The sequence below is a fragment of the Barbus barbus genome (genome assembly GCF_936440315.1).
Source record: "Barbus barbus genome assembly, chromosome: 10".
In the NCBI taxonomy this organism is placed as follows: Eukaryota; Metazoa; Chordata; class Actinopteri; order Cypriniformes; family Cyprinidae; genus Barbus; species Barbus barbus.
The window spans coordinates 19,874,684-19,902,640 of record NC_136738.1 but is presented as its reverse complement, the minus strand read 5'-3'; the positions used below and the strand labels follow the sequence as shown (position 1 = coordinate 19,902,640).

General features: G+C 38.7%; 1 protein-coding gene across 1 annotated transcript; it reads right to left on the bottom strand.

Annotated features, from left to right (window-relative positions):
- Positions 1–628: 628 nt before the first annotated feature.
- On the bottom strand, positions 629–20,926 carry aff3 (AF4/FMR2 family, member 3; the record flags this gene model as incomplete). The annotated part of the gene is made up of 18 exons (XM_079426415.1): positions 629–1,604; positions 1,867–2,060; positions 2,154–2,203; positions 2,308–2,401; positions 2,502–2,573; positions 2,897–3,033; positions 3,479–3,542; positions 4,994–5,127; positions 5,352–5,511; positions 5,929–6,038; positions 6,163–8,214; positions 10,056–10,248; positions 10,609–10,646; positions 12,125–12,176; positions 12,754–12,811; positions 13,787–13,820; positions 14,247–14,357; positions 20,858–20,926. 18 exons carry the CDS (start codon positions 20,924–20,926, stop codon positions 1,483–1,485), a joined length of 3,744 nt encoding a protein of 1,247 aa, XP_079282541.1. The 3' UTR covers positions 629–1,482.
- Positions 20,927–27,957: the final 7,031 nt, after the last annotated feature.

Sequence of the window (27,957 nt, the reverse complement as noted above, 5' to 3'; positions counted from 1 at the left end):
GGATGTTAAATGTTAACATGAGTTAACGCAATAGTTATTAACCAGAATTAACAATGAACAGTAGCCTACTTTTACAAATTCAACGTGTCTGACTTTGATTGTTAAAATGTATTTGAACAGGTTAATAATTAGTTCATGCATTATGAGCTAATTCATCTTATTCATTAAAAGATGCATATGGATCCACAACACTTAAATACATAAATGTTTATGCATAGATGAAATTGGCATTTTTTATTATTCTCTAAGTAGGCCTACTTATTTACAGATAATTTTGAATTTATTGTTTATTTAATTTTATATGTAATGTTCATCATTTAAAAAATAAATAAATAAATTGATAGTTGCAGCCCTGAATCAACAGAGTTGGAATTCTCATTGAGAATTGAGACATTTTTCAGATTTCGAATTTTAGATTGATTTATTTAGGGCTGCAACTAACGGTTGTTTTAAGAATTGTTTCATCTGTCAATTATTTCCTCAATTAATTAGATACCCCCCTTATTATTGCTGGTTTTGCATGTTGTTTCAAAAAATAATCTTCTGCTAAGGTTTGAAAAGTCACTAATGGATTGCTGCGCTTCATCATCATCATCATTAATTATATGAACAACACCACTACCATCTTCTGTAAAAACACTTTAATTTACAAAAGTCCTGATTTTTTTTTCTTACAGTTTAAACTTTACAACAACTTCTCAATGCCATAAGAAGTCTTGCATAGACTGACATGACTTTATGCTGGCTATTGAAAAACAGCACCAAAACATCTACATGACACATATTGTAAAAAAATCTCAGACTTATTGCACAAAGAAAAAACATGAATCACATCCACAGATCTTAAAGAGACTTTGTGCATGCACGGTTTTTGACATAAGAAGTTAAAAATGCCTCATGTAAAAAAAAAAGAAAAGAAAAGTTTTTGATGAAAGTTAGATAATGCAACACCCCGTCATAAAAACATCATTTTAATCCAGTAAAGAGGTTTGTAACGGCAATTTAATTCATACAGAAAATAAAACCTTTTTTAAATTAATTTCTTATATAAAAATGTGGCACATTTTGGAAGAGCAGCATCTGATGAATTAGCTGACAATGGTTTCTTTTCAAATGTTCAGTAAGCCTTTTTTAAGAAGTGCTAAGAATTGAATGACAAAGATTCTTTTGATTTGACCTGCTTAATTGCATAAAAAAACATGATTATTTCTGACACGGTGTCTTTAAGATATTTTGACATTTAATGCTCAGTAACATTAAATATGTCTGTTCCTTAATACCTTATGATAATATGATGCCACGTGATTTGTCATGAAACTATGGCAGACGATTTTCTTTGTTACTGTCTGGGCTTAAAAACAGTCTTGACCCAAAACCCAGACTCCTTGGTCACAGAGTGCAGGTAACTGTAAAATGTTTTGCTAATTCAGAACATTGTTTCCACAAGTGATTTGTGAAGTTTGAGAATGTCTGTACATGGTATTATGATAGATTAGCACTGATCCGGATCCACTGCAGCCCTTGCCTGGTGTACTGGACGATATGAGCCATGCTGCTATGTAGAGTCAAGGGCCCAGTCAGTGTGTTCAGATAGTTAAAAAATTCTGGTGTGGGAGTGAGAGAGAATAAATAAATTGCCATTAGTTGAATTATCAGTGAATTGTCATTTATCATCAATAAATAAATAAATACACACTGTGAGAAAGGGTATTTTTATATAAAAATTGAATACATAACAGTAAATATTATGATAATACACAGAATAAAGTAAGAATAAAATAAGAAAATACGTGAAAAAATAGCTTTTTTTTTTCTCTCTAAATGATTAAAATGGCCCCCATGAGATAGAACTGAATCAAAACTCACCTTTATTTTCTTTGGCCAGGGTATCAGCTACCTCCCAGTACTCATAACTGTACAGGACACTGTTGGTAATGTTGAGGTGATTTGCTGCCATCTGGTGGATGCGATTGGGAATGCTGATGACACTGCTCTGTGAGCTGCCTGTGTGAGATCCCATTATATTGACAGAGCAAATAGAGGCAGGAGCTACAGCTCCCCTGTAAAAGCACAAACACACATGTACTGACACCCAAACACAACATAAAGGTCTCACAGTGGCTGTGTAAGGCCTAACTATGATCAACTCTTACTTTCCAGCATTGCTCCAAGCAGGGGGTTTGTGAGGTCCTTTTGGAGAGCTCTATTCAAAGTAAAAACAGTTACAAGAATGAGTAAATCATTGAACAAACTATACTGGCAGGTATTTTTTTACATACTGATGTATAATAATTGATAACTGCCTACCTTGAAGTAGTCCAGCAGGACTTTGGAATATTTTAGAGCGTTGTCCTTTTTAAGTCTGAACATTTGCCAGTAAAGAAGAGCAAGACAGCGGAAACTGAAACCCAGAAACAAAATTTTTGTTTTGTAAACAGACTTTGACGTAATCATGAAAATCAAAACGATAATACAGAAGAACTTGGCAGTGTTGTATTTACCATAGTACAGCTAGCTGTTTGTCTTCCTGGCTGGCTCCAGGGCCAGCGTGACTCTTGAGTTTCATAGCGTATCTATCCAACACATAGAACATGACAAATCAATACAGAACGTCTGACAAACATAGGGCCTTTTCTGGCCATTTCTATTTTGGCATCTATCAATATCAGTCATTGTGAAAACATCAAATCTCAATAGATTGTATTTGCATGTTTTGTGGCCTGTTGTTGATCCTGTCACAGCATTTAATCAAAGCCCACATCTGCTGTAGGTAAAATACTGTCAGTATGAAGCCTGTCACAACGAGCTACCCAGTCATGTAATATCTGGCCTATGCAAAATGCTGGAAAAAAAGAGCAACAGAGAGGGTGAAAGAGAAAATAAAACTCTTAAACACCTTATGAGCTCCACAGTTTCAGCATACATGGTGTAGGGGGACTTGGACTCCAGCGGTCCCTCTTCCATGGCTTTACCGCACTCCATGAAGGACAAAGCAGCATCCACATAATTCACAGCTTTTCCTAGCTTATCCACCTGCAAACAGGGATAGAGAGACAAACGTGTAAAAGAAAGCAGTTGATGAATTAGTTATATAGGATTTAGACCAGAGATTTTCATCCATGCTTTGGTCTGTGACTATAAACCTTGGGACTCCACTCTCTGTCATATAGCAATTGAAAAAGCATCTTTTTAACAAAAGTTAATTTTACAGCATAAAAAAAATAATCTCAGGCAACTCCACACTCTCAGAAAAAAAAAGACAAAAGCTGCCACTTTTTTAAAAGGCACACACGTGTACCTAAATGGTAAATCTTTGTACCTTTTGTAAAAGGTACTGCCCCAGTGACAGATTTTGTACCTTTTTTTTTTCCTGAGTGCATGTGGGGTCGTGACCCAAAGGTTGCAAACCTCTGACCTCTGTAATAGTCTTGTCTAGTGGTAATATTCAATAATGTGTATGTTCACAATGCTGTCTTACCATAGCGTCTGCTCGATGTTTTAACCTCTTGGCCTCATGCATGTAGAACTCAGCATGATGAGAGCTAACATGGAAGGAAGTAAGGAGAGATTAGGTGAGAACTATGGGAAGGTATTTGACATTAGAGGGTTAGTTCACCCAAAAGTGAAAATTAGTCCATGTTTTACTCACCCTCAAGGCATCCTAGGTGTATATGACTTTCTTCTTTCAGATGAATCCAATCAGAGTAATATTCAAAATTGTCCTGGCTCTTCTAAGCTCTATCATTGCAGTCAGTGGGTGTTTCTGTTGCACAGTCCAAAACAAGAAAAATAAAGTGCACGAATCCATAAAAAGACGTGCCTCACATGGCTCTGGGGGGTGAATAAAGGCCTCCTGTAGCAAATCGATGCGTTTTTGTAAAAAAATAAAAAAAACATATTTAAAATGATATAAACAGTTTTGTGTAACTTCCGCTATCTGTCGTACGCGTGTTCACGAGAGTCTTGCCCTGCATCCCAATGTGCATACTATCCACCCTATCTGCCCTAAATAGTATTGAAAATTACTAATATCACATAGAATTTAGGATAGTATCGCAGGCTGCCTTTCCGGCAGATGACGTAGGACGCCTGCGCAGCGCATGCGCGTATGAGTCTCGCAAAGACCAACGTTTGTTTATAGGAGCAAAGGAAGCAAAGTTTCCTTTAGCAAAGGAAAATCAGTCTCCTCTTGGCTTATATCGAAATCCTCCAACATTTTTCTTTACAAATCCTCGTTTTGTGCTTCTAATTCGTGACCGGTGTTTTGTTTTGTTCTCTCTCTATGTACATCACTAACCACACGATGCATACGTCCTACATCATCCGCCGGAAGGGCTTCTGCTTATGACAGTTAGATGAAGTGAGAAAGATGTGTTTATTACATTTAAAATATGGATGTTTTTCTTACAAAAACGCATGAATTCACAATAGGAGGCCTTTATTCATCCCCCGGAGCTGTGTGGGGCATGTTTTTTAATAGATTTGCACACTTTATTTTACGTGTTTTGGACTGTTCAACAGAAACAACTGCTGACTGCAATGATAGAGCTTAGAAGAGCCAGGACAATTTTTTAAATAACTCAAGATTGGATTCGTCTGAAAGAAGAAAGTCATATACACCTACACTCTTAAAAATAAAGGTGCTTCAAAAGGTTCTTCAAGCGATGCCATAGAAGAACCATTTTTGGTTCCACAACGAAACATTCAGTCAAAGGTTCTTTAAAGACCCATCTCTTTCTTTCTAAGATTCCACCTTCTTTCACCATAAAGAACCTTTTGTGAAACAGAAAGGTTCTTCAGATGTTAAAGGTTCTTTATGGAACCATTTAGACAAAAAGGTTCTTCTATGGCATCGTGAAGTACCTTTATTTTTAAGAGTGTAGGTTGGCTTGAGGGTGAGTAAATAACACAATTTTCATTTTTGGGTCAACTAAGCCTTTAAATGCCGCAGCATTGTTAAATGAAACAGAGGCATTAACAGACATTAACTCACACATCACTGATAGGTACAGTTCCTCTGTAGTGTAGCGGAAGGGTTGAGGGAGGAACCAGCGATCCAGAGAGAGACTGGAGGTGTCCTGACACCCCAACACACTCCACCTCTACCTTGGGCTGCGTCTTCTGAACCTGCTGAGACAATGGTCCTGTTTCATTAATATATATTATATTATAACAATTGTTACATTCCTTGTAGTCCAGTAGAGAATCTTCTTCCAGTACTGGCCACATAAGGTTCTTGATTTTCTATATGGCTCTTTGAAGACAAGAAAGAAAGAAAGAAAGAAAGAAAGAAAGAAAGAAAGAAAGAAAGAAAGAAAAAGACAGAAAGAAAGAAGCATAATTTTAAGAACCTGTGTTTTCTGTGCTGTTGAATCTTTGTCTTTTTCTGGAGATGTGTGGTACTTCTCTGCATGCTGAGCTTTTACTGAGGGTTTTGAGAGCTCCAGTATGCCGGATGGAGGAGACAATGGGGATACAGGCCTCTTGGAATAAAAGTAATCATCCTGACATCTGCATACACCGCAATAAAAAGGACATCATCCAGTGAGCATGAGCCAGGCAGTAAACATTACGCCATTGTGTCCCAGTGGACAAGAAGAACAACAATGAATTGACCTTTTTCATGTTTGCATTTTGTCATAAGGGCTTCCCATGATATCTTTCAATGTACTAAAGCAGCACTGTAGAACAACAATACATTTACAGTGGTAATTACTCGTGGACATCCCCTTATCATATGAACTTGCAATAGCATATACATTCAGAATCTCTGAATCAACAAAATAACATTGGAGAAAAAAATACTTTCAGAGCAATATAACAGCTTATTTAATATTACCTAAACTGTCTCTGCAAAGAAAAAGCACTGATGCATAAAAGAAAAAGTTCCTCATTACAAACAAATTAAGTGATTAGTTCTAAATATACCCATTTTGCTTGCTGATGGTTTCCTCTGTCGTATTGTGGACTGACACCGGTAGTTTATCTGCACGAGAGTGATTTCTCTTATTCTCTCTTTGAGCATCTCCATTTTCAGCCTGATAAAAGTAAAACACAAAAAACTTACATGTATGCAAAAACATCTCATATTCCAAAGAACATTAAAGAATTGCAGATTTGTATGCATTAATTAAATATAAAGATGCTTTTTTTCTTCCTCACTTTTCTTTTACTTCTGCCATCTCCAGGCAGTTGGTCTAAGTGGTGCAAGTGTTTCATCGATGTCTTTTCTTTTGCCTTTCCCGTTGACAAAGCTGAAGACGAGGACTGTCTCTCCGTAATCTCATCTGCACTAGGGACTCTACCCAGAAGCGAGAGGTCTATCCTCACAACAAGTTTTTTCAGGCCTCGATGTGCAACATTGGGGGACTTTTCGGTTCGGCCAAAAGGCACCAATGTGTAGAGTTTGTGTCTCCCCCGACCTTGTGTCTCAGGGGTGCTTAAGCTCGACCCATGGGGGTGAGCATCAGTGCCTGAAACCTGTTTGTTAAGCCTCCTTTTTGACACAGTTTTTTGGTTTGATGTTGAATCTGCAGGGACTTTGGCAACATTCCGGGGTGGACTAGACTCAGAGTCTGAATCAGAGGAAGATGATGAGGAAGAAGAGGATGATGAGGAGGATGAGGACGAGGAAGATGATGGGTGAGTGGGCTTGATTACAGGAGTAGGCGAAGGTGGAGAAAGTGGAGGAGAAGGGCTAGTGTCAGTCACATGTGGACCTGAGGAAATGTCCTCATTGCTCCACCTTCTCTTCTTCCTTCTCTGCTCCTCAAGGTTGTGTCCATTGTATTCCTTTTGAGCGTGTTGGCTGTTGGTGTGAGGTCTTTGCTTGGGCTGCACTGCCTTCCATTCAACTTCCTGTTCCCTCCTCCTCCTCCGTTTCCTGTCTCTTTCCCCTTCCTCTGTTCTCCTATCTTCCTTGTCTTCCTCTTCCTCAGAACTCCGAACCCAGCGACGCCTTATCACTTGCTCCTCCGCCAGTCTTCTTTGTCTCTGCTCCTTGCCAGTCTGCACCAGGGTTGCTCCCTGTACCTTACCTCGGCTGTCCACCTCTCGCTCTCTCTCTCTGGGCTTTGGGTCTCTTTGGGAATGCCCGGTTCTGGGCACTAGGGCGTCCCCTAGTTTGACCTTGGGCTTTGGGCTGGAACTCTTTTGGGAAGTCTGTTTAGCGCTGAACTGCTTTGTATCTGGGAAAGATTTAGTCTTCAAGCTGTGACAAGATCGACTGTTGACTTCGCTTCGGGACGAGTCCCTGGACTTTGACGAGGGACCACGGTCGGAACTCTTTAGAGTATTAGAATGAGATGAATGGCCCGATTTGGAGTGTGAACTGTGTATTGATACTCCTGTAGTTTCATTGCTTCTGTGATTATGTTCAATACTATGGTCAGTTGTAGATGAGTGTCTGACTTGTGGTTTTGGGCTAACGCTTGGTCTTTTCTTTGATGAATGCTTTGAAATGGGGTTCGAAGGTGAGTTAAACCTTTGCTTGCTTGTGGATTCAGAGTTTTTGGCTTCAAGCTTGTGTGTGAGATCTTTGTGTGACTTTTCTATTGAGCTGTGCACGGAATGATGGGGTTGTTGGGGTGGACCAGGTCTGGAGTCTTTGGATCGAGAGTCTCTGGATCTAGAGTCTTTGGGTCTAAACTCTTTTCTCTGGTTGGCACTATGGTCCGGAGGCACCCATGGCCTTACTTTGGGACGATGTCCTGGATTAGAGGCAACGGTTGGCTGTGCAATATGCCTGGGATTTTCTTGTTGAGGTGGCTGGACCTGAGGATATGTACCTTGGCTAGGTACTGCGGTGGATGAGAGACTTGGACTAGGGCTTCTGGGAGGGTGTAAAGGTAAAGGGCTGGGACTTCGACTCCCTTGGAAGCTGTCTCCTGGACTTGGGCACACACTTGGCACTGGGCTCGGCACAAGGCTAATTCCTGGACTGGGGCATGGACTGTATTCTGGGCTGGGGCGAGGACTGTTTCTGGGGCTGTAGTCAAATTTTGGACTTGGGACCGGACTTTCACATGGACTGTAATCCCGTCTGGATTCAGAGTCTCTGTTCCAATATCTTCCAGGTGATGGTCCTCGGCCACAGTCAGATTTCGCAGTCCGTCGCTGTCCTCCACCTGGATCGTGGTCAGATGACTGATGATTTTTAGGGATTTTCTCAAGCCACCTGTCCAGCTGCCACTGTGTGGTTGGTGGACTCTCCGTCTGAACAGAGAAAGGACATGAGTTCAAGACAGAGAATGTATCAATGCTAAAACTGGTAAAATAATTTTACTCTAAGTATGAATTTCGTATGAAAAAATCCAGAGTGATCTGTATTACAAAAAATACTTGACAAGATTATGATTATGAGTGAATCTGCTCTTGACTATAAACTCTTGACCACTGAGGATGACAACAGTATAATACATGAATACATTCCAGAACCTCTTTAACAAAGACGTGTGTAGCTGACAGTTTAACAAAGTGAACATCACATTTAAAATCATAGTCATGGCATTTATAGGCTAATCGTAGGAATATTGGATAGAACTTCTACCAATTAAATGTCTCAATCCTTTACCCTACTGATGTAAAGTAACCACTGTATGTGAGTAGAAGATTGCATAAACCAATATCTGACTCCATGACAGTGTATTTACTCAACAATGTGATGCTAAGAAAGTATGGTCGGAAAAATTACTGAAAAATGGCAATGAGAAATTATTAGAATAAATGAATAGGAAATATCTGTATTTATGTAAACAGGCCAGAGTGTCAGTGGGAGAGAGAGGAAAATAAAAAATGGAGGTGAGAGGGTAACCGAGAGAGAGAGAGAGAGAGAGAGAGAGAGAGAGAGAAGCCAGAAAACTGTGGAGATTCCTTAAACCCTAACAAACACTTTCTTTTAATTTCACACTGCTTTAACCATTACAATGCCTCTTCAGTTCACTTACTCCAAACTATTACAAACCCGAAATAAATAAGCGGCATTGAAAATAAATACTGTATTACAACATAATCACATTTTATAGAGTAATAAAATAAGCTATACTCACTTTTGACTTTACAAAACATTTTAATTAACGCCACAAAATCATAGCAAATACTCACTTGATAGCACACTTGAGCTGCAGGGCAGACGTAGCTTTCCTCGCTCGCCTCCAGTAGCTGACGAGAGCTAATTTAAACTTTTACTCCTCCACTCAAACATTCCCCCTTCCCCTCTCTCTCTCTTTCCAGCAAAGACACTGCATCTCTTGTGCCCTTTTACCACTGCCCCTCCCCACAAACCCCCCTCTACCTGGAACCGTGTGGCGTTTCCAAGCTGTCCTCCTCAGAGACACTACATGACTACACGTAGATGAAAAACACATGGTGTTCCCTCCTCCCTTCTCCACAGGTTCCAAATAGATGGCATGTTCAGTAATAGAGCCAGCTGTGTCACACAGACACCTTCATTCATATGGTGGTGTAGCCCTATGCTATGCTACTAGAGCTTTTAATCCCTCCTTCTCTTGAAAAATTTAAGACTTGCCAGAGCATTAAATCCTTCAAATGTAGCTGTTATCAGCTCAGGATTCTTTGATGATGGAATATTATGTTATCATTTACTCACCCTCACATTGTTCCAAACCTGTATGACTCTCTTTCTTCTGTGGAACACAAAAGAAGATATTTTGAAAGATGTCTATGTACTTCGTCCATACATTGAAAGTTAGTGAGGTCTAACATTGTTTTATAAAATAATACAGGTTTGGAACTACATGAGGGCGAGTAAATGATGGCATAATTTTCATTGTTTTGGTTAACCAATCCCTTTAGGTTCTGCTTTTTGTGACAAAATCAATGTTGACATGTACTACTTCCTATCTAGTTAGTCATCTGGGGCACCACATGTTGACATGACACCCAGATTCTAAAGTCTCAGCGGCCGCCCTTCCACATTCCTCTCTCCACCCCCCACCATCCCTTTTTACCTCACCCGCTAAAAACAACTACTGGGAAACAGAACGTGAGGCAATGAGAAATAGCAGATTGCATGGCAAAAAAATGCTACAGCATACCTCTGTGCTGCAGTTCAGGGTCCGCTGCTGGGTCGGTGTCCTGCACCGGTTGTGCGTCCCTGGGCTCGGGCTGCGTGATAGCTGGCTGTGATCGCTTTCCCACTCACTGGAGGGGTCTGATCCTGAAGACCCTGAGCTAGAATGTCTCACTCTTCCGACATGTGTGTGTGTGTGGTGCTGTTGGCCTGACAAGCTGTCAGTCAATACATACAAACAATGGAGAGGGATTGAGAAGTGTAGAGGCTCCTCTTAGGCCACACACATTTACATGTACAACAATCTTGACTATCAAGTTCAAAGAAATTCCTCAATTCCAAAAAGTATGCAGACTAAACACTACAAATGGTATGTGTGTGTGTTTTTGGGGGCTGAATATGTTGAAAGGCCAAAAGAAACAGAGGCTGGTCTATCATCCAGCTGTCACATTCTACATATTCTGACCTCTTCAATATGTAATACACACTCACACATACAGAGACAAACATGGGATAATAATGAGACCTGGTATAGTTACAAACATAAAGCAAACAAAACATCACAAGCACAGACTTACCGGTCATTGTCAGCCCAGGAAGTTGTTTGCTCACTGCCCTGTTTAACAGATAAGAACAAAAAAACAAGATTTTAATAAATGAGAGCCTTTTAGCTTGGAATCTTCAACTTCATGGTCATTATTTGCATCTTAACCAAAGCAAAAGCCATAGTCCTGCAGTAACGACAGAAAGGCCATGAGTCTGGTGTATTTTATAACTCAGACTGTTATGACTCATAAACCTGGACTGCTGTGATGAGATACACGCACACACAAGGAGCTGGTGTTGTAGGTTAAAGTTAGAGTCAAATATTGAACTTTTCAGTTTCAGAAAACCATGTCAGTTCAGCAGCACAGATATGGAGCAGTGGCGTTTTTCCCAAGGAGGCAAGAAGGCAGTGCCTCCTAAAAAAATTGTGTAACATGAGATCATAATTTATTTTTAATAGAACTCCTACTGAAGTGAATGTGGGAGGAGCAGCTAAATACTGTATGTACAGTTCTCTCATGTAGCACCACAAATGAACCTGAATCGGTTCAACTGGTCAAACTAATTATACAGTAAATATCTCACCCACATGGAATTTTCTGAAAGTGAGATGTTGTTTTTTTAGTAACCCCTCAGCTTGGGTAAATTAAATGTCACCTCTTTTAATGTTTATAAAGGTAGCGTTTACAGATGATTTGATGATGAATAGTTATTGACTCATAATTATATGATGCAAACAATAGTGAGTAATTTTAAACAAAAGGATTGACACTACCTTTCAAAAGTTTGGGGTCAGTAAGATAATTTGAAAGAAATTCATACTTTTATTCAGCAAGGATTTTTCAGCATTTGTAACAACGAAGACATTTACAAAGTTACAAAAGATTTTTATTCCAAATAAATACTTTTCTTTTAAATTTTTATACTCAAAAGATCCTGAAAAATGTTTCAACAAAATTTCTGAAGGATCATGTGACACTGAGGACTGGAGTAATGATGCTGAAAATTCAGTTTTGCCATAACAGGACTAAAATACATTTTAAAATATATTAAAATGCTAAACGTTTTTTTTTGCTAAAGAGTTATTTTTAAGTGTTATATTACACAATATTAATGTTTTTACTGCATTTTTCATATAATAAATGCAGCCTTGGTGAGCTTAAGAGACTTCTTATAAAATTCCTAAAAGCCCAAACTTTTGAACAGTATTGTACATTAAATAATTTAGAATATTTAATTATAATAAAAAAGCAGTATGCTAAGATAAACAAAACAGTATTTTAGTATTAGTATACTCTGGCTCACTGAGCTCTCCAAAGAGAAGAATGGTAATGTGTTAATATACTGTAGTGCTGCAATGAGAGAGCAATGCAAACACAAATGCCACAGCAGCCAGGTGACTGTGTGTAAATGCATTTTGTGATGAATGAACAAATAAGCTGGACTGTGCTCAAAGCAAACAGTTAGCACAAGCAGTGCAAGAGTTATTGATACTATGATATCTGCTTTTTCCGTCCATTCCTTCAACAATCTTAACAGGCGCCCTACCTCGTCCTTGTCATCTTCGTCACTGGTGAGCTTCAGGTCATCAGCGAGCATGCTGGGAGGGCAAAGAGAGAGTCAAACATGAGAGAATGTCACACTCACTTGACAAAGAGACTTATTCGTTCTGCCAATCTGCAGCACATCTGTGTGTATGTGTGTATTAAATGTGTGAGTGAGTTTGCCTCAAACAGTCTAACCATATGAGATTATATCACATTACAAGCTTCAAAGAAAAAAGTCATAAACACAGTGCTCTAATGTTGAACAGTGATGTTATGTGACGGTAGTGTGCTTCTGGGCTCTACCCTACTGTGTTAACCTGCTCTGTAATTAGATACTAACTCAGTAAAGTTTATGAGGTCAGTGAAGTTGGTACGGTGGTTCGAGACGGTGGAGATATAACACTGGCCTAACCCTCCATGTGAAGCTGGTTTTACACAGCAGTTGGTCCAAAGCAGTTAAATTCCAGGAAGCCCAATCTAATTATACACACCAATATGCACAGACGTTCAACACTGAATTCTGTAACGTCAGTTTTTTATGGTGTAATAAAGTGAAAAGGCAGAAGCACTTCAGCCACAACCTGGTGCTTGGTTACCGTGGACCGACTGGGTGCTGTGCACCCCACTTACGATTTATGAGGGGCCACGAGTGGACGTGAGGGCATCCTCATAGAGACACCATCCCTCACTGAGAGAGCCACAGGGAGAGAAATACATCAGCATTATGGAGCAGAATGTAAAAACACTGCTATATTAGTACAGCTGTGTATACATATACAGATGTGATCTATGTATAGATCTATCTCAAAGTAAACAAAGCAGGTGATGACGAGCCAGCTTCTTATTACACATATCAGGCATGCACAATATATCTATACCATATCGGGTTGCTATTAAATGATATTTATCAAGTATTGGTCAACATTAAATGTTTGATTTTACACCACTGTTCAGAAGTTTGGGGTCAGTAAGACTTTTTTTTAATGATATTAATAATTTTATTCAGCAAGGACACATTATATTGATCAAAACTGATTCAAGACAAGTTACAAAAGATGTCTATATAAAATAATAGTTGTTCTTTTGAACTTTCTATTCGTCAAAGAGGCCTAACTGTTTAACTGCCACAAAAACTGTTTTTAACATTGATAATATTAAAAAAATCAGGATATTAGAATGATTTATGAAGGACACTGAAGACTGAAGACATTACTGAAATAAACTTTTTAAAATGTATTAAAAACAGTTGTTTTAAATTGTAATAATATTTCATAATATTTATGTTTTTACTGTATTGGATCAAATAAATGCAGCCATGGTGAGCATTAGAGACTAAAACAATTTAAAAATCTTACCTACTCCAAACATTTGAAAGGTAATGTACATTTATCCCGTTTTTACATCATTTAACACTCATTTAAAGTTATTCTTTAAAACAATAATTTCACAACACTGTTAAATGTAATGTCAAAATAAATATCCATTTTTTATATTGTATATTACAATGTTGTGGTGCCTAAATTCACTTGTTACATTCAAAAGGATCACAAAAAAAAAAAAAAAAAGGAAACAATATAATTATCAGTCAGGTAACGGTTATTGGCCATAACTTAAAAATAAGCTTAACGGTATCAGTTAGAATGGTTTGAACAGCAATGTTTACCATGTCTGTGTCGTGAATTGGGCTGCTTTCCCTCCTAAAACAGATAAACAGAATAAATCAAATCAACACACACAAACAGCATTTTTTTTGTGTGTTTTTTCTTTACAGAGGGGTAAATTCACTAAACTTAGCACCTAACCTTATTACCTCAAGCACCTGAAATCCAGTTGAACCAGGTGTCATTAAATTAAATCATATTTTCGGCATTAAAAAAAATCGTCTCTTGATCGTATTGTAGAAAGATACTCTACAAACCCTAGAACTGGCCTGCATTGTGCTTGGGGCATTGCAACCCGATTTGCATAATTTCTGTAGTGTCTAAAACAACAGATTTATGAGTGTGTGCAAATAAACAATGCAAGCATAATACCCGGCAGGGAAAGAGAGGAGAAAGAAAGAAAGAGATAAACATACAGAGACAGAGCAGAGTTGGTGCATTATATTGGTGAATTTATCACACTTGCCTGCAGTCTGTAATAAACCCTGTGCGTACCTTAGAGTGTGAGTACAGGAAATGCTGAGTGCCCCCTTCCCCTGGGGGCTGCTGGTAAGGCCAGGACTGGGTCATGTCCTACGGAGAGATGTGAGGACAGAAACTAAAAGTCAAAATGACTTACATGTTTGGAAAATCAACTTTTAAAGTCATTATTATATGCAACTGACAGAGATGTCCTCAGATGTAATGTGTATTTTTAATGGACTCCTGAAATGTATCTATCTACTGATCTATCTCTGAAAGAAATCTACTTTTTTTTGGCCATTACATTGGGGGATTTGCACTGGCTGGGATGGTTGTGTTGTGTTTTGAAGCATCAAAACTTTACAACCTTCTTCTATATGCCATTTTTAGGAACTCTTAAATGAAAGGGATAGTTAGTTAATTAATATCCTGTCATCATTTACTCAGCCTCATGTCATTACAAAACAGTACGACTTTTTTCTGAACACAAAAGAAAATATTTTGAGAAATGCCTCAGTATTTTTTGTCCATACAATGGAAGTCAATGGTCACCAAAACTGTTTGGTTATCAATGTTCCACATAAGAAAGTTTATACAGGTTTGGAATTACATGAGGGTGAGTAAATGACTAAATGACTGAATGAATTTTCATTTTTGGTTGAAATGCCCCTATGATCACACCTTCTGTAATAGCATGATAGATGACCTTCTCATTTTTTTTCCAGAATATATTACATAAATGGGGAAGTCGTGGCCTAATGGTTAGTGAGTCGGCCTTGTAATCCAAAGGTTGCGGGTTCGAGTCTCCGGCCGGCAGGGATTGTAGGTGGGGGGAGTGAATGTCCAGCGCTCTCTCCACCATCAATACCACGACTGAGGTGCCCTTGAGCAAGGCACCGAACCCACAACTGCTCCCCGGGCGCCGCAGTATAAATGGCTGCCCACTGCTCCGGGTGTGTGTTCACGGTGTGTGTGTGTTCACTGCTGTGTGTGTGCACGTTGGATGGGTTAAATGCAGAGCACGAATTCCGAGTATGGGTCACCATACTTGGCTGAATGTCACTTCACATTACATCACATCACATTCACATAAATATATTCCAAAAAAGACATAAATGAAAAACACATAAAATCCACAATAAAACATAAAAAACTTGAATAAAACTATCAATTAATTAGGATTTTAGTAGCAGTTCCTCCATTTAGCTGATGCTTTTCAAGAGGTATATTGCTTTTAACCTGGCTGCTGTATTGATTTTAAATTCCAGTAAAAAACAAAACAAAAAAAAGACTTTCTGCATGTTGCTCATAATATTAGCAGGTTTTGCAGAAGTAATGCTTCATTTACTGTAGATTCTGTGTTACTAAAGAACAACTGTTAATCCACTTAATGACTAACATACACCAGCAAGAGTTCATGACCTTTTGATAAAGAACTTACGGTATTTGTGGGATTGAGGAAGTTTCTGGCATTTCTGATAATATGTATGATTAAATTAATTCCTCAGTAAAATGTTTATTGTGTAATCTGTGCTTGGAGCTGTTTTTGTTAGAGCATGCATGTGTGGTACAGAGCAGGAAGCAGTCTGTGAAAAGGTCATGAGCTATCTACTCTAATAGTTGCTATAGGAAAACAGATGTGCAGTATTTGACTAATTACAAGCTCAAATTAAATGCTCATGGACTGACGGTCATTTACCTAAGTGTAAAACATTGAGTCAGAACTGTTTCAAAAAAGGTGTACACAGTAGTTTTTTTCAGTTTTTTTTTTTTTGCAATAAATTAATTATACATGGTTGACTACTAATTAAAAATGTATGCAATAGTACAAATGACTGTTTAGCATTCATGCTGCTAAGCTGAACACAACTGCAATTTTGCCTAATTCCAATAATAATAAGAAAATACTGTTTACACTTTCATGTTCTGCCTTTGGTCATACATAGAGATGGTCAATGGATGAGCCAATGTTTCATGTATCAGGATGGTGATTCTTACCGTTTTGGGGAACTCAACCTAATAACGGTCACATTAGCGACCTTTGGTGTAATTTTGTGGGCAAAAGAGTGTATCCATGAAGCACAAGTTCACACAGAAGTAGCAAATCTGTGGTGAATCTGTGCGAACCTGCTACAAAATTGTTTGGCCTCATGGGGAATTCCTGATGGCGTAGACTCCAATTGAAATGACTGGATTTGGCTCAAGAAAATTAGCCAAACAACAGTGTGACCACACCTTTGTAGCTGTCTGTGCATACAGTATTCAACAGAAAAAAGAAAGTCCTACAGGTTTGAAATAACTTCATGGTGAGTAAATGACGACATATTTTTTTCATTTTTGGGTGAACTATTTCTTTAAACTTGGAAAAGAGAAAGAATGTCTAATTTACATTACATTGCAGATGCTACAGCAATTTCCATTTCCACTTTAGGCAAACTTATTTATCAATCCTTGGTCTCCTCTTCATCTTTAGAAATTAGTACAAAATTAAAGATGCCTTAACACTCTACACACACAAACTGTACTGGATTTGTAAGTGATAACAACAGCGGCCTTTCATTTTTGAACTCCACCATGTCTTCAACAGTCTTCTAAAGTCAAACTGCAGAACAGATATTGTAAACATACATTATACACATCAATCGTTCTTCCTAGCCTGTAGCAATATTTCGAGGACACACTCCTCCCTCCAGAGCATAACTCTTCCCCCTTCCCTCTCGTCCACCTGCTTCATTATCTCTCTCGCTGCCTTTAGTCACTAAGGACCCATCTCTCCTCACCAACAACAAGGCTTCCCAGGTGAACCTACAAATGCTTCTCTGTCTCTCTATGTATGTCCCTCTCACTCTTTAGAGGCTTTGAAATGGCCAGAGCCAGTCTACAACACATTAAAAACAACTCACTCTCTTTTCCACCTTGATTTTTTCCTAATTTAAAATATCAAAAAAACTAAATCAAAGATTAAACTTAATTTGATTAAAAGATTAAAATCACAGTGCACAGTTACATGAGCTAATAAGTCTAATGTAAGCCACATAAGTCTAATAAAAGCTGTTATATTTTACGTGGCGCTGAGATGACTTGTGTGTTACCACATTAAGACCATTTAACCACCCAAGTATATTATTATTTTTTTTTTTCAAGAACTCCTACGTTATTGGCAATTTTCTGTTGAGGAATATTTAATCATAGCATACTGCTGATTTGGCATTTCTACAACTGAAAGAGTAAAACTAAAACACCATTTTAAAAAGGCACAGACAGACTCACACACTAATGCTTACAGAGACACCTGTTGTGCTCTTTCTAAAAATACCTATGACCACAACACCAGCCCTGGGAAGACTTACACATCTATGCTATGTGCTTGTTCACCTACACAGATTTCAGACTTATGGTAACAGACTATAATGTGCTAATATGAGAAATCCAGTGCTGTATTGTACTGTACTGCTATGATCCCACACATACAGTACAGGACAATGCACATGGACTTCTGCTTATCAAAACTGTGATATCGAAGACTGCATTTACATTTTCCAAAACATTCAGCCCATGCAAAACTGGGGCAAAGTGTCATGTGCGTGAACACACAAACTGTTTGATATATTAAATGATCATGAAACAAGATCTTAATAAAAAAAGATGCATGTAGCAAATCTTTCCTTAGATTTTAAAATGCTTTCAACAGAAAACTACAAAAAAAAAAAAAAAGATTTCTTTGATTTCTTCACCTTAACATACAGAAACGCATTTTACATCTGAATCAGATGTCTGGAAACTACTGACTAGAACCAAAGATTTGAATCTGCATAAGTATTTCCCTCCAAAAATCAGTTCCGCTGCATTTCATATCTGTCCTTTTAGGGTAAGTGGATTTGTTCTGAGCAGACATCACACATGAATTATTGTTCATTTAGATAGCACTTGGATTACTCACCTAGATATGTTAGTAATTAATCTATAGAATAATCCTCCCCCATTTCATTCAGTAAATGATCAAGCAGCCTCATTAATATCCCAACCATATGGGCTAAACTGCATAATATCTTTTGTAAACACACAATTCAGCTAAAAAAAACTCATCTTTAGTGGCTCCAACCCTTTTGTGTAGAGATTCTCATACGATCTTCCAATGCTAATTTACAGTGTCAGAGTGAAAGTGTCTTGTAGTTTTTTTTGTTTTGCAATGAAGAGACACGGTGCTTTTAACCAATACTTAAGTGCAGTTATGCATAAAGCATGACTCTAAAGACAATTTGTCCCCAGTCTGGATCAGAGCTGATGGGATTATTTGATTTGAATAAACCATTAGCATTTAAGAATGTATTTTGAATGGGAGTCACAAAAGCATTTGCAGTAGAACTGACGTGTTGGAGGAAAAACCTGCAGCTCAAATCAAATAGAAACAAGTACAAAATAATATACAAAGAGCTGGTGTGTCTGAAGGGTTTTACCCAGTATGCAGGGGGTTTATTTTGTAGTAATGACAGGCTGACTGTGCATTATCATACTTACATGAAATACTGGTTTAAAATTATGGTTACACTTTATTTTAAGGTGTCCTTGTTACTATACGTTAGGGTTAGGATACGGGTTTGATTTAGGGTTAGTTTCATGTAATTATGCATAATTTACTGTTCGTACCTTTCTCAGAAAAAAGGTACAAAAGCTCTCACTGGGACGGTACCCATTCAAAAGGTATTAATATGTAACCATTTAGGTACCAAAATGGACTCTTTATGGATAAATACATTAGGGGGTCTTTTTTCAAAAGGTACTACTCCAGTGACAGTGTTTGTACCTTTCTTTCTGAGTGTGTATGTGTAAAAAAGACACTGTAAAGTAAAGTGTTACCAAAAGTATTTTATTATATAATTACACACTTACTCATCCATAATATACAAAAATAATTTAATTTAAAATTATGAGATTGACCAGTTACAGTAATAATGAATATTATTTTGTACTGTAGTGCACATTTTATGACATTGCAATACAGTTTGGATTAAAGAATTCAATTTAAGGCCTTTTTACTGTATATTTATAGAAAGATGTCACAGATATCTATCTATCGAAAATAATGTGCAGTGCAACCCTGGAACAGTCAGGTCATTTCCAATCAGTACTAATCAATATAACACCACTTATTATAAGCTGAGCTCCATATTTGTAATCAAACTTTAGGAATACACTGCAGCTGAATACAATGCTGCACAGGTGACATCTGCATATATCTGCAGGTGATTCGGATGCCATATGGTTGTCTGCACACATGCACTTGTCTGAACTGAAATATACATAAGTCTCCTCAAAAGCTCTCAGTGTAGGGGCTGACTCACACAAAGCTGGAGGAATTACTTTTTTTTTTTTTTTTGATGATCCCTTTTTTAATAAGCCTTCTTCACAGCACCTGTTTGATTACCCTCAAAATGACTGAGAATGAGTCATCTGTGAAGCCAGTGTGTTTGCATGAGTGCAGCAGTGAATAAGTGTGTGTGTGTGTGTGAGAGAGAGTGAGAGAGGGAGAAATTCCCAAAGTTCAAAAGCTAAACTAGGTGTATTTAACCTTAGCCTACTCACTTAGCACTGGTCCTCTTTGCGCCCTCAGCTGATCTTCAATCTTCTCCCAGGATTGTTTTTAAAAAGACTATTGTACTCAAATATGCGTCAGTAAATATTATTACAAGCGAACCTAGTCAGACAGCGCGCAAAATCCCCAAGATACCATCGGGTCTCTGTGGAGAAGTCCAAACCGAGATACTAAAGCGCAGAGATAAACATGATGTAACGGCAGGAGAGGCAGATGATGATTGCCTTGATAGAGCGAACAAGCTCTCCGGAGTGACAGAAGAGGAAGTCGCTTTTTAAAAATTTGAATTTGAATGTTTTGTTTCACCACCTAATCAAAGCTGCGCGCGCCAAACAGTAAAACCGAAAACACCAAGCTGCGCTCAAAGGTATTCACACCGGAAAACAGTTCAACTGACAAAACCATAAAGCATCACATCTAAGATGTTCTGTCAGTGTAGACTATAGAGATGTGACAACGCATGATACTTCTAGTCTACTGACCCCCGCCCCCCATTAAAACTCAAATACACAGCAATAATCAGCATTTTCAAACATTTCGGGAACAAAAGTTAGAAAGGAAGTTAGTTAGGGCGCCTATTTGTACCTAACGTTAAAAAGACTCTGGCGATGAGGAATCGTGTTCGCCTGAGGAGGTAACTATGGCAACAGTACGCAACTCGTGTACATTTCGTGAGGATCGACATCGGACGGAACATTGACAAAACATAAACAATAAACAACAGCCACTTGTTTATATACTTGCACACCACAGGTATCTCACAAAAATGTTTGTGTTTTGTTTAAAAACTTTAAAGATGTTTAAAGAAATTGACGTTTGTCTAAATTTTGAAAAAAATAAAAAAATAAAAATAAAGGGTTGCGCGAGACTGCACTCCTAAATGTTCGGTAGAAATTAATCATTAATAGCCTAACAAGAAAAAAAATCAACAACAAACAAAAATGGTGGTTATCATCATGTTTTGGTCTCTCCTTGAAAAACAATGGAATTAAACGCATTAGGTTTGTATGACACTGACCTGGGATGTGTGATGAAGGATGAAACAAACACTTGCAAGTTTTCCCTTACTTTCATTAATGGTGGGCATGTTGAGGTCGATTGTTCAGTTGTCCATTTTGGCAGGTACAGAAGCGCAGCACCGCGCACCGCAGGAGAACGAGCGTCAACGGGTCACGCATCAGAGACACTGTCGGTGTTCCTGTGGAAGCACGCGATGGGCGGAGGCTGATGTACCGGAGGCTCAGCGTTGTCACCCAAACATCGCGTCAGAGCACTATGACGGCGATAAACGGAGATGCTCGTAGATACACTCCTGCGTAAGCAAGCGGGGAGGAGGGAAATAGTCACCGAGAAACTGAAGCATGAATTCCTCTGGGAAAGCGAACAAAAAAAAGTATCTATCTATCTATCTATCTATCTATCTATCTATCTATCTATCTATCTATCTATCTATCTATCTATCTATCTATCTATCTATCTATCTATCTATCTATCTATCTATCTATCTATCTATCTATCTATCTATGGAAGACCTCACCTATACATTCAGTGAAGATTTTAACAAAGAAAACGCATATATCTTTTAAAATATACAAGACATAGGCCTATGGGGCCTAGCTTACATCTGTGAAGACGAAGGAATAATGGAATGCAACCTTTTACATGCCCACAGAAAAGGATTAGGGAAGAAATTATTTCCATGAATTTCCAGATGTGTCTAAATGTGTGCTGAGATAGAGAGATAACCTTGTGTTACTCACTGCCGACTCCCAGATCTGTTGGAGTCCATTTCCCCCCCACATTGCTTCATACATTTCACTGAAAATAAAGAATGCAAACAGAGCCTAACATCTTTAAGGATATAAATGCATCATGAAAGCCATGATACAGTTTACGGTGATGCATAGAGACATGCACTCTCTCTGTCTGTGAACTGATTTTTCATTCTGTTGTAGCTGCGCCAAAAAAGAGACATCAGTGCATTATGACATTTGTTTGTATTTACGATTTATGATGTATTTACACTGGATGTTTTTGAGGTTGATCAGCTTGACTCATTTGTGGCCTGTTTATAGAAACTACAGCTATTTACATTATTATAAAACATATGTACACATAACATCTAAAACAACTAGAATGAATTAAGATAAATTTGACCATTTTTTTGACACATTAAAAGACAGCCCCATCATTATACAGTAGTCAACATTTGAAGTGGATCAAAACCTTTCATGAAAGTTGTCCTAATACCAAAACAACACTCGTTCTTGTCTTAGGACAACTTTGATGAACTTTTCTGATCCACTTCAAAGGTTGACTACTATATATATATATATATATATATATATATATACACACACACACACACACACACACACACTCACACACACACACACACACACAACCCGAATTCCAGAAATGTTGGGACATTTTTAAATTTGTATAAAATGAAAACTAAAAGACTTTCAAATCACATGAGCCAATATTTTATTCACAGTAGAACATGGAGAACATAATAAATGCTTAAACGGAGAAATGTTACACTTTTATGCACTAAATGAGCTCATTTCAAATTTGTTGCCTGCTACAGGTCTCAAAAAAGTTGGCACTGGGTTAACAAAGGGCTGGAAAAGCAAGACATTTTGAAAAGATTCAGCTGGGAGAACATCTAGCAACTAATTAAGTTAATTGAAATCAGGTCTGTAACATGATTAGCGATAAAAGGGATGTCTTAGAGAGGCAGAGTCTCTCAGAAGTAAAGATGGGCTGAGGCTCTCCAATCTGTCAAAGAGTGTGTAAAAATATTGTGGAATACTTTAAAAACAATGTTCCTCAACATCAGATTGCAAAGTCTTTGCAAATCTCATCATCTACAGTGCATAACATCATCAGAAGGTTCAGAGAAACTGGAGAAATCTCTGTGCGTAAGCGACAAGGCCGAAGACCTTTGTTGGATTCCCATGGTCTTCAGGCACTCAGATGACACTGCGTCACTCATCGGCATGATTCTGTCATTGACATTACTAAATGGGCCCAGGAATACTTCCAGAAACCACTGTCGGTAAACACAATCTGCCGTGCCATCTGCAGATGCCAACTAAAGCTCTTTCAAGGAAAAGGAAGCCAAATGTGAACATAGACCAGAAGCGCCGTTGTGTCCTGTGGGCCAAGGCTCATTTAAAATTGACTGTTTCAAATTGTCAGACGAGTCCAAATTTGACATTTTTGTTGGAAATCATGGATGCCGTGTCCTCCGGGCTAAAGAGGAGGGAGACCTTCCAGCATGCCATCAGTGTTCAGTTCAAAAGCCAGCATCTCTGATGGTATGGGGGTGCATAAGTGCATATGGTATGGGCAGCTTGCATGTTTTGGAAGGCACTATGAAGGTAAAGGTTTTAGAGCAACATATGCTCCCCTCCAGACGACATCTATTTCAGTGAAGGCCTTATGTATTTCAGCAAGAAAATGCAAAACCACATACTGCGGCTATTACAACAGCATGGCTTCATAGTAGAAGAGTCCAGGTGCTGAATTGACCTGCCTGCAGTTCAGCTCTTTCACCATAGAGAACATTTGGTGCATCATTAAATTAAAAATACGTCAATGACGACCACAAACTCTTCAGCAGCTGGAAACCTATTTCAGGCAAGAATGGGACCAAATTCCAACACCAAAACTCCAAAAACTCATAACCTCGATGCCCAGACGTCTTCAAACTGTTTTGAAAAGAAGAGGAGATGCTACACCATGGTAAATATGCCCCCGTCCCAACTATTTTGAGACCTGTAGCAGGCATCAAATTTGAAATTAGCTCATTTTGTGCATAAAATTGTAAAATTTCTCAGTTTAAACACTTGTTATGTTATCCATGTTCTATTGTGAATAAAATACTGGCTCGTGATTTGAAATTATTTTAGGTTTCATTTTATTCAAATTTAAAAAAAACGTCCCAACATTTTCGTTTCGATTCGGGTTGTGTGTGTATATATATATATATATATATATATATATATATACACATACACACACACATAATGCCATGGGTTTCTACTAGGGTGTAGATTTCTGTCCTACTGGCCCAAAAAGCCAAAACTAGTCAACCCTCTGATCTCTATACTGTGGCTAGATTTGGTTCAGGTTGCTGCTTTATTGTTAAGTCTAAGGGACATTTTCATCCATTATATGTGCACCAGATAAAATAAGTCTGATCACTAAGAAGAGTAATAATGTACCAATCTGTCTGCATGATTTAAGGTGATTTGCAACTCATCTTGCACAAACAGTGTTTGTGTGCATGGTAGTGACAAGAATACCCCAGATGTGCTGCTGATCCTTCTTTCTCACAGTTGTGGTTTCATTACTGAGAGCGCTCTTCTTATAACCTCGCAGTCATTACTCACCCTCATGAGTAGAGAACCACACCTGGAGGACAAAAATAATAAAAAATAGATTGAAACAGAGAAAGCGAATGCACCGTGTCAGAGAGATGCAGTGTGATAGAAAGATAAGTTTTATAGCATGCAGTATTAAAAAACAAAAATCACAGAGAAGTGGAAAAATTGAACTAAAATGAATCCGTGAAGCTTGTTTAAATCTAAAGCACTTACAAATGTTTGACAAAAGATTATGCCTGTGTTTGAGAGTTTCATGAATAATGAGTGGGGAATTTTTTGTACAGGCAGAATATTTTCTTGAGTTTTAGCTGTTCCTTATACACAAAACGGAACAGATGCATAACACACACACACTGCTGTCATAATTTAAACTGTAATCATAAAACTGTAATGTATAACAATAAACAGGCACAGCCTTATTTTTGTGTCTTTTACACATATAGTATTACTCATATGTCAGGATGCTGTTCATAGACTTCAGTTCAGCATTCAACACAATCATCCCTCAACAGCTCACTCACAAACTGGTCCAGCTGGGGCTCAGCACCTCTCTGTGCAACTGGCTGTTGGACTTCCTGACCGGGAGACCTCAAGCAGTACGGGTCGGCAGTAACACATCCAGCACCATCACACTGAACACTGGGGCCCCCCAAGGATGTGTGCTGAGCCCCCTCCTCTTCACTCTGCTGACCCACGACTGCGCACCATCACACAACTCCAACCTTTTCATTAAGTTTGCGGATGACACGACTGTGGTGGGTCTCATCAGCAACAGAGATGAGACAAACTACAGGAGCGAGGTGAGCCGCCTGGCCGGATGGTGCAGTGACAACAATCTCTCTCTGAACGTGAAGAAGACGAAGGAGATTGTTGTTGACTTCAGGAGAGTACACACTCAGCATGCCCCTCTGACGATCAACGGTGCGACTGTGGAGAGAGTGAGCAGCACCAAGTTCCTGGGTGTGCACATCACTGAGGACCTCTCCTGGACTAACAACACTGTAGCACTGGCCAAGAAAGCACAGCAGCGTCTCTACTTCCTCCGCAAACTCAGAAGAGCCAGAGCCCCGGCCCCCATCATGTGCACCTTCTACAGAGGCACCATCGAGAGCATCCTGACTAGCTGCATCACTGTGTGGTATGGCGCTTGCAACGCATCCTGCCGCAAGTCACTTCAGCGCATAGTGAGAGCAGCTGAGAAGATCGTTGGTGTCTCTCTCCCCTCCCTCCAGGACATCTACAGCACCCGTCTCACCCGCAAAGCCCTCCGCATTGCAGGCGATCCCACCCACCCGACACACAGCTTCTTCAGTCTGCTGCCATCAGGGAGGAGACTGCGGAGTCTCCAGGCGAGGACCAGCAGACTGAAGGACAGCTTCATACATCAGGCTGTCAGGAAGCTGAACTCCCTCCCGTCCTTGCCCCCCCTCCCCTCTTTCACCCCCATTTAACACAGCAACACACTAGGAACTCTGACTCTGTGACAACCCCCCCACCGACCAACAAACTGTGACCGGCACCTGTCACTTGTGCAGCATTGGCTGATCACTACCCATCCAACATTGACTGCAAATTACCTCTTCGGATAGTCTGACAAAAACTATCCGAACAGTCACTTCGACTTGTCACTTTAACAGACTGATAAGCTCTTCTTGCACTACACTCATAACAAAACAAAACATCTGCACAGTTTTGTTTTTGTTTTTTGTACATTCAACTGGTTTGCACTCCATCTATTCTGCCATGTGCCTTATGCACTTTATCTATCTCTCTTGTTTTTATTTTCTACAATGTCCTCAGACTGATAAGCTCTTTTGCACTACAAATATATCTACACAGTGTTGTTTATTTAACTGGTTTTGCACTCTATCTGCCATGCGCCTTATGCCACTTTATCGATCTAATTATTTTTTTTCTACAATATCCTCATTTGTATAATTGTTTAGTTGTATGTACATATGTTTAAACTGTATTTATCTGTATCTGAACGTGTTTAATGTTAACTGTATGCACCAAGGGTCTGAGAGTAATGCAATTTCAATTCTCTGTATGTATGTACTGTACATGTGGAAGAATTGACAATAAAGCTGACTTGAACTTGAACTTGAACATTTACATATAATGCAGAACTATTGAGAATATAGACACTCTTTGCTCAGATGGTGTAAGGCACTAATGTATTTTACAAGCAGACACGCTGATCTTTTTTTTTTAAATAAGCAAAGACAAATAAAAGGGGCACTTAGGCCCAGTTTCACAGACGGGGCTTAGCTTAAGCCAGGACTAGGCCTTAGTTAAATTAAGACATTTAAGCAACTTTTATAAAAATGCCTTTGAAGAAAACGTTACAGGTGTGCATCTTGAGACAGAACAATGTGACTGACATGTTGTAAGATATCTTTAGTTGAGACAGCTTAAACATGCATTTTAGTCTAGGACTAGCCTTAAGACTTGTCTGTGAAACCGGGGGTTAGAAAACTAGAGTGATTAAGACAGTATACTTCAATGTAAAATTGAATCAAAATGTTTAAAAAAAATTAAAAACGGGCGAGGGTCCACCTAGAGAGTTCTCTTGGAGGAAATATTGCAAGGGCATCCTTGGTTACAGCTACTAGAGATGGTGGGTCTGGGGGATTGTGAGTAGTCCCATGTCAGGCCTGTTAAAACATGACGTTCTGCCCTCCCAGCCACAGAGGGGTTGCTTCTCTCCTTCAGCTGACTCTTGAGACGAGCACTGAACCTCTACCGGTATCCATGGTGACCCACTGGGAAATTACAACAGGAAACTAACTATAACACATAACTAATGTACTCTATGTTTGGTTTTATATTGTAGACGTATGGAAGTGTGTAATGCAAATAGCAATGTCATGTGATGTATGTGCAATACATTCGCAGTACTTATAATGCAAGTTGTATAACATGTGTGTTCAAGGTCTATGTTGTGCAACAGGAGGATGGCTTTTGGATGGAAAGTTATCACAGTGTTTAGTGGTTGGTGGGATTAGTGGGGAGAGGTGATGGTTGAGAGTCATTTATAAGGTTGGTGGCTTATGGGAAATCCTCATCTTAGTTCCTGCAGTCACACATGGAAATACAGTAGTCAATATTTGAAATGGATCGAAAAAGCTCATCAAAGTCAAGACAAGAACTCAATTTGGTTTTAGGTTTTAGGACAACTTGATGTAAGGTTTTGATCCACTTCAAATGTTGACTAGTGTATTTAAGCTACACAACTGTTGAAATGTATGGGGTCAGCATTTTTTTTAATGAGTTAAGTGACAGTAAATGCATTTAGAAAGATTTCCATTTTTAAAAATCTGTTCTTTTGGATTTCCTATTAATAAAAATAAACAAATAAATAATTACACACACACACAGACAGCTATGTACAGCAATAAACATGCTCAGCCTTCTCTCAGTCTCAGTCTCTCAGTCACCCCAAAAAATAATGAGCAGATAGCAGAACAACACATTTCAATATTGATAATACGAAGAAATGTTTCTTGAGCACCAATACAGCATATTAGAATGATTTCTGAAGGATCAAGTGATACCGAAGACTACTGGCTGTTGGGGAAAAAAAAACTTACTCCTACTTACATAGTACTATTCAGAAATGGATAAAAGAAAACAGATTAACAAAGAACAACAAATTACACAAACTTCTTACACATTCCTATGACTACATTGCTTTTAAAAATACTGGTTTCCCACTCTCATC